Here is a 7,596-nt window from a genome sequence, read left to right as displayed (position 1 = left end):
GCATGATTTAGCTTTAATTAGCTTTAATTCCCCCTCCATGAGCTACTACCTTATCGTGGTGGAGGGGTTTGAGTGTCCCAATGACCCCAGGAGCTCCGTTGTCGGGGGTTTTATGTCCCTGGTAGGGTCACCCAAGGCAAACAGGTCCGGGGGGAGGGACCAGACAAAGCGTAGCTCACAAAAACCCCTTATGACGAATAATATACATGGTCCTTGGTTTTCCTTGCCCGGACGCGGGTCACCGGGGCCCCCCCCTGGAGCCAGGCCTAGGGGTGGGGCTCGATGGCGAGCGCCTGGTGGCTGGGCACAGCCCGGGCACAGCCCAAAGAGGCAACGTGGGACCCCCTTCCCGTGGGGTCGAGTGCAGTGTGAGCTGGGCAGCAGCCGAAGGCGGGGACCATGGCGGTCCGATCCTCGGCTGCAGAAGCTAGCTCTAGGGACATGGAATGTCACCTCTCTGGCGGGGAAGGAGCCTGAGCTGGTGCACGAGGTTGAGAAGTTCCGGCTAGATATAGTCGGCCTCACCTCGACGCATAGCAAGGGCTCTGGAACCAGTCTTCTCGAGAGGGGTTGGACTCTCGTCCACTCTGGAGTTGCCATTGGTGAAAGGCGCTGGGCAGGGGTGGCAATTCTTATTGCCCCTCGGCTTGGCGCCTGTATGTTGGAGTTTACCCCAGTGGATGAAAGGGTAGCCTCCCTCCGCCTTCGGCTGGGGGGTCGGATCCTGACTGTTGTTTGTGCCTATGGCCCAAACAGCAGTTCAGAGTATCCACCCTTTCTGGACTCCTTGGAGGGGGTGCTGGAAAGTGCTCCCTCTGGGGATTCCATCATTCTGCTGGGGGACTTCAACGCTCAAGTCGGCAGTGACAGTGAGACCTGGAAGGGTGTGATTGGGAGGAACGGCCCCCCCAATCTGAACCCGAGCGGTATTCTGTTATTGGACTTCTGTGCTCGTCACAGATTGTCCATAACGAACACCATGTTCAAGCATAAGGGTGTCCACATGTGCACTTGGCACCAGGACACCCTAGGCCGCAGTTCGATGATTGACTTTGTAGTCGTGTCGTCAGACTTGCGGCCGCATGTCTTGGACACTCGGGCAAAGAGAGGGGCGGAGCTGTCAACTGATCACCACCTGGTGGTGAGTTGGCTCCGATGGTGGAGGAGGATGCCGGTCAGACCTGGCAGACCTAAACGCATTGTGAGGGTCTGCTGGGAACGTCTGGCAGAGTCTCCTGTCTCCTGTCTTGACCATGTACCGGGGGAGGCGAGGGACATTGAGTCTGAGTGGGCCATGTTCCGTGCCTCCATTGTCAAGGCGGCCGACCGGTCGTGTGGCCGCAAGGTGGACACCGGCGGTGAGGGATGCCGTCAAGCTGAAGAAGGAGTCCTATAGGGCCTTTTTGGCCTGTGGGACTCCGGAGGCAGCAGGCAGGTTCCGGCAGGCCAAGCGGGGGGGCGGCTGCGGCTGCGGCGGTCGCTGAGGCAAAAACCCGGACATGGGAGGAGTTCGGTGAGGCAATGGAGAACGACTTCCGGACGGCTTCGAAGAGGTTCTGGACCACCATCCGGCGTCTCAGGAGGGGGAAGCAGTACACCGTCAATACTGTGTATGCTGGAGACGATGCCCTGCTGACCTCGACTCGGGACGTCGTGGATCGGTGGAAGGAATACTTCGAAGACCTCCTCAATCCCACTGACACGCCTTCAGGTAAGGAAGCAGGGCCTGGGGACCCGGGTTTGGGCTCTCCTATCTCTGGGGCTGAGGTCGCTGAGGTGGTCAAGAAGCTCCTCGGTGGCAAGGCCCCGGGGGTGGATGAGATCCGCCCGGAGTTTCTCAAGGCCCTGGATGTTGTGGGGCTGTCATGGTTGACACGACTCTGCAACATCGCGTGGACATCGGGGGCAGTGCCTCTGGATTGGCAAACTGGGGTGGTGGTCCCTCTTTTTAAGAAGGGGGACCGGAGGGTGTGTTCCAACTACAGGGGGATCACACTCCTCAGCCTCCCTGGTAAGGTCGGGGTACTGGAGAGGAGGGTCCGTCGGATAGTCGAACCTCGGATTCAGGAGGAGCAATGTGGTTTTCGTCCAGGTCGTGGAACTGTGGACCAGCTCTACACCCTCTGCAGGATCCTTGAGGGTGCATGGGAGTTTGCCCAACCAGTCCACATGTGCTTTGTGGACTTGGAAAAGGCATTCGACCGTGTCCCTCGGGGGGTCCTGTGGGGGGTTCTCCGGGAGTACGGGGTATCGGACCCCCTGATACAGGCCGTCCATTCCCTGTACGACTGGTGTCAGAGCTTGGTCCGCATAGCTGGTAGTAAGTCGGACTCGTTTCCGGTGGGGGTTGGACTCCACCAGGGCTGCCCTTTGTCACTGATCCTGTTCATAATTTTTATGGACAGGATTTCTAGGCGCAGCCAGGGCGTTGAGGGGTTCCGGTTTGGTGACCTCAGGATTGGGTCACTGCTTTTTGCAGATGATGTGGTCCTGCTGGCTTCATCAGACCGTGATCTCCAACTCTCACTGGATCGGTTCGCCGCCGAGTGTGAAGCGGCCGGGATGAGAATCAGCACCTCCAAATCCGAGTCCATGGTCCTCAGCTGGAAAAGGGTGGAGTGCACCCTCCGGGTCGGGGATGAGATCCTGCCCCAAGTGGAGGAGTTCAAGTACCTCGGGATCTTGTTCACGAGTGAGGGAAGGATGGAGCGGGAGATCGACAGGCGGATCGGTGCGGCGTCTGCAGTAATGCGGGCTCTGCACAGATCCGTCGTGGTGAAGAGGGAGCTGAGCCGAAAGGCGAAGCTCTCGATTTACCAGTCGATCTTCGTTCCTACCCTCACCTATGGTCATGAGCTTTGGTTAGTGACCGAAAGAATGAGATTGCGGGTACAAGCGGCCGAAATGAGCTTCCTCCGTAGGGTGCCTGGGCTCTCCCTTAGAGATAGGGTGAGAAACTCGGTCATCCGGGAGGAGCTCGGAGTAGACCCGCTGCTCCTCCGTGTTGAGAAGAGCCAGATGAGGTGGCTCGGGCATCTAATTAGGATGCCTCTCGGACGAGGTGTTCAGGGCACGTCCCACCGGTAGGAGGAAGACCCAGGACACGCTGGAGAGACTATGTCTCTCGGCTGGCCTGGGAACGCCTCGGGATCCCCCGGGAAGAGCTGGACGAAGTGGCTGGGGAGAGGGAAGTCTGGGTTTCCCTGCTTAGGCTGCTGCCCCCGTGACCCAACCCCGGATAAGCGGAAAAAAGATGGATGGATGGATGGATGGATAGCTTTAATTCTTCAGGTCTGAATTTTTACGTGTGCATCATCTTCATTTCCTCTTTCCTTATGAAAAATGCAACCTGACAGTAAAACCATCTCTTAACATATCAACTATGTGTTGGCTTCTTCTTTATTTCAACTTCATGTTTCAGTGCAGGGACTTTCATTATGACGTCTGTCTTAATGAACCTGCCTCTCCTTAAACTAAACCGGTTTAACATCTGAAATTAAAAATATAAATAAAAATATTTGTTTAAAGTAGTTAGAAATGAATTCAGCGTCAGATATTTGATCGAGAAATGTGTTTGTGCAAAGTGAAACCAATTTGTCTGATCCATTACTTCTTAGACTCTAAACCTACACACCATATTGAAATAAGATCTTATTTAAAAAATGAAAACAAGCCTTGTCTCAATAAATCACCTCTTATGATTCATGTTTTAATAGCATTAGACGATGGGTTCCAGAAAGTCTAATGTTCTTTCACTCTCTAAATACTCAGAAACAAGCACATTTTAATTCTGTCCTTCAGAATAAGAAGGTTGCATGAGAACAGGTGAAGTTTTCCTACCATCTGACCTGAATGTTTGGAAACTAACTATATTCTTTTCTCATGTGAAGTGCACACATCTTTTTGTCACTCATCATTGGTACAATTCAAAATGTTTAAAATATCAAGTCAAAGGAAACATATTATCTGCATAAAGAATAAAAGACGTTTGTTTATTTTAACTTTAATTCTTGTTTTCTAGTGCAGAAATACTACCATGCAAGGATGACTGTGCAGGTTCATTTTTCATTGCTGCAACATGTTAGTTTTCTGTTTGGACATTAACAATGGTGTGAACATTGGACAATGTTCACACCATTTGCAGGCTAAAAACGAAAAAAGGTGTTAAATTAACTACATCTTATGAGAAAGGAAGTGGTTACAGTTCATGTGAATCAAACTAACTAAACTAAGACAACAAATGCTCATTTTACATTTTTAAATGACTTTTATCCCAATGGACTACAGATGAAAATATTACTTCAGCTAACTCTGGTGCAACATACACAACTTTTTTCTATAAATATAGTGCTATTATCTATATGAACTTTGCAAAGATGCCTACAGTATATATTGAAATATATAATAAAACAGTTGTTTATCATCTTTTCAATGACTTAGACAAAACTTATTTTGACAAAAACCTAAATGATTTCATTAACTACATTCTTTAGCAGCAGGTTTCAAACAGTAAAACAGAGCTTAGAGCGGAAGTTTGAATAGAGAAGTTGACATGTTGATATCGTGTACATTTGTGGTTTAGACAGGAACAATAAAGTTGTGATATAAAATCTCTCCACCAAGTCCTCCCCTCTGCATTTTGAAGTCAGGGCAGCCAGAGACCATGATGTTTATGTTTGTAATGCTGGGACTTCTGCTCTGCAAAGAATTAGCAGGTAGGACAAACATACTACATTCTAATTTTCTTGCAGATAAAATAATAAAACCTGAGCAGACTTTATAATCATGATTAGTGAAGTGAGGATTGTGGACAGAAACCGAAGAACCAGAATCATCTGTAATGAAAGTCCTGCTAGTTGCTACGACTTTGAACTCATGATTAGGAACACACATGTTATTTTAAAGGTTTTTATCAGAGCAGCAGGAAAGAAGAAGACACTGTCGCTTGTTTAGAGGTAGAGATGACATATCCCTGCATTTAGTAGTTGATAGGCAAAAATGAATTATGATCACGTAAGAATACAGTCTTGCCCCTTTATGATGATCAAAAATAATAGTAAAAATAATAATAACATGTTTTACATTATATTTTGTGGGCATTTGAACTGGCTGCTTGATGATTGTGTTCGCATGCATCTGAAATGTGTGAGGGGGGAGTATTTATGTATTGTTGATATTTAGTTTGTGTTGATTCTGCTGCAGAAGAGGCAATTGTGAATTATTTTAAAAAGTCCATCACTTAATTTTCTCAAATTCAAAAATCTATAATTAATTATTATACAAAAACAACTATGTAATGCAATGACAAATTAAAACAGTGGTGACTGAAAAAGCATACAAGTGATTTTAATGTGTTCTTTTTACAGGGTCCAGTGATGTGACAACTGTGTTTATGCAGAAAGGGAAGAATTTACATCTGGATGTTAACAAACCTGTTGTTATACCAGAATCTGATGAATTTAGGTGGACAGTCAATGACACTCTCAGCATAGTGAGATTACTTCCTGATAAAAGAACAAGAATACTTGACCCTTATAAAGGAAGGGTTGAGATTTCTGTACAAAATCACTCTTTGCTTTTGAAGAATGTGCAACACAGCGACAGTGGAGATTACACTGCACTCATAACTGGAGACAAAACCCAACATGTAGCTGAATACAAGGTCATAATTCAAGGTAGGTTTCTTTAGATTTCAAACATTGATACACAGTAGTACCCTGTTTTATAACCCTTCACACCTACCTTTTGTCCCCTAGATCCAGTGTCTCCAGTTCAGCTGTCAGTGAACTCTGTGTCTAACAGCAGAGAGTCCTGTAGCCTCACTGTGACCTGCAGTACAGAGGACTCTCTCATCAGCAGCACTTTTAGATGTGACACCCAAACCTGCAATCAGGAGGGAGGAGAGCAGTCAGAGGTCACAACCTCTGGTTCTTCTCTCCGTGTCTACCTGTTCAATGACTCCATCACCTGTAACCATAGCAACCAGGTCAGCTGGACCAGAGACATGAAGGAGATTCTGCATTTCTGCCCTCTAACTGCTGGTGAGACTGAAAGATAATGTGCTATAAATACATTCTGACTGTTGGGCCTCATGGATGAAATCAAATCAAAATGTGAAGATAATTATTTCACTGAGATTTTACTAAAGTACACTCTTGACATTTGTATTTATGAATGCTCAATTCTTGTATTATGTTCATTTAAGTTTCACATTATAAAGTCTTAATGACACATGCATGACACGTATTTAGTTGCAATGTTTTAAATAGTTTTAAAAGATTATTTTTATTGAAACAAAATACTCCATAAAGTGAGTACAAGTGCCTGGCAATAAATAGTCTTTTCATGGCAAATACACAAAATATTTCCTTAATATAGTATTTGGGGTAATTTAGTACTTCCACTATGTTGTATGTTGTGCTGTATTGTCAGTTCTGTAATGTAATAATTGTTTGTTGTGTTGCAGTTTTCTCTCTGTGCCTGGTGAAGACAGTCATGTTCTCTGTTGGTCTGATCATCATGGTGTCTGCTGTCATCAGTGTCCACCTGATGAAGAGGCTCAAGAAGCAAGAATGAAGAGACAACTCTACACCAACAAATGTTATTCACTTTCTTATCAAGTAGAACAGCAGACGCCACTGTGCATGAGTAGGAATGCAGTTCAGTTTATAGAGCTTTGCTTGATTGCTGTATTACATATCACAACCTCTTGACTTTGCAAAAAATAGTCGGTCTCTCTTAATGAATAGCGTGATGTTGCTACTTCATCAGCCAGCATGGGTGCTGATTGAATCTTCTTTATTTCACCCACCTGTTTCGCCAAAATGACTTTTCTTTGATGTCTGTATTAATAAACCTGTTATGCCTTAAAAATAAAGGTGTTTGTGCAGCCGTATTAAAACCAAAATGTCTCTTCTGTCTGCTCCATAATTTCTGCACACTATATTCATATAAGATCTTATTAAAAACAGCTGGCGCTCTGGCTATGCTCAGAGGAAGGCTTCAAAGGTATCACTATCACCCAATTAGACACAACTCATTTGAACATTGTATATTTTAAATCCACCTAGCTCTCTACCTGTAATTTGCAACATCTTGGAACGGTTGGATGCACACTCCAGCTACAAACTCAATTATCAAAAAGCAAGTTGTTGCAGATTAACTCACTGGCTAAGCAGCTCTCACAATCTTTAGCACCATTCAAATGGACTGCCAACGGATATTATGCTATTCTGGCATTTTTATCACTGAATCTATGTTGGATATGTCCCGTGCAAACTTTCTACCTTTGGTCAAAAAAGCTGAGAGAGACTTTGACAGCTGGTCCGCTTTACAATTATCCCTCACAGGTCGGATAAATTGGATCAATTTATATACATTATTTTCTGACAAATTAGACAGGATTATATCCAAATTCTTATGGGGAAACAAACCGACTCAAATTCGAAAGGCAATCCTACAATCTCTTAAGAGAGATGGCGGTCTAGCACTCCCTAACTGTAGGTAATACTATTGGGCAGCTAATGTGCGAAAAATCTTGTATTGGATGGATAGTGAATGATTCCCTGCCTGTGTGGGTACACTTGGAAAAGGTGA

The 7,596-nt window shown here is 45.7% G+C and overlaps 1 protein-coding gene across 1 annotated transcript; it reads left to right on the top strand.

Moving 5' to 3' along the window:
* The first annotated feature begins 282 nt into the window (after nt 1-282).
* Nucleotides 283-6,145, top strand: LOC133990068 (uncharacterized). Its single transcript, XM_062428248.1, has 3 exons — nt 283-361; nt 5,367-5,675; nt 5,757-6,145. Exons 1-3 carry the CDS (start codon nt 283-285, stop codon nt 6,056-6,058), a joined length of 690 nt encoding a protein of 229 aa, XP_062284232.1. The 3' UTR covers nt 6,059-6,145.
* Nucleotides 6,146-7,596: the final 1,451 nt, after the last annotated feature.

The sequence above is a fragment of the Scomber scombrus genome, chromosome 11 (assembly GCF_963691925.1).
Source record: "Scomber scombrus chromosome 11, fScoSco1.1, whole genome shotgun sequence".
NCBI classification, from domain to species: Eukaryota; Metazoa; Chordata; class Actinopteri; order Scombriformes; family Scombridae; genus Scomber; species Scomber scombrus.
The sequence above is the reverse complement of the archived record's forward strand: the minus strand, read 5'-3'. Positions and strand labels throughout refer to the sequence as shown.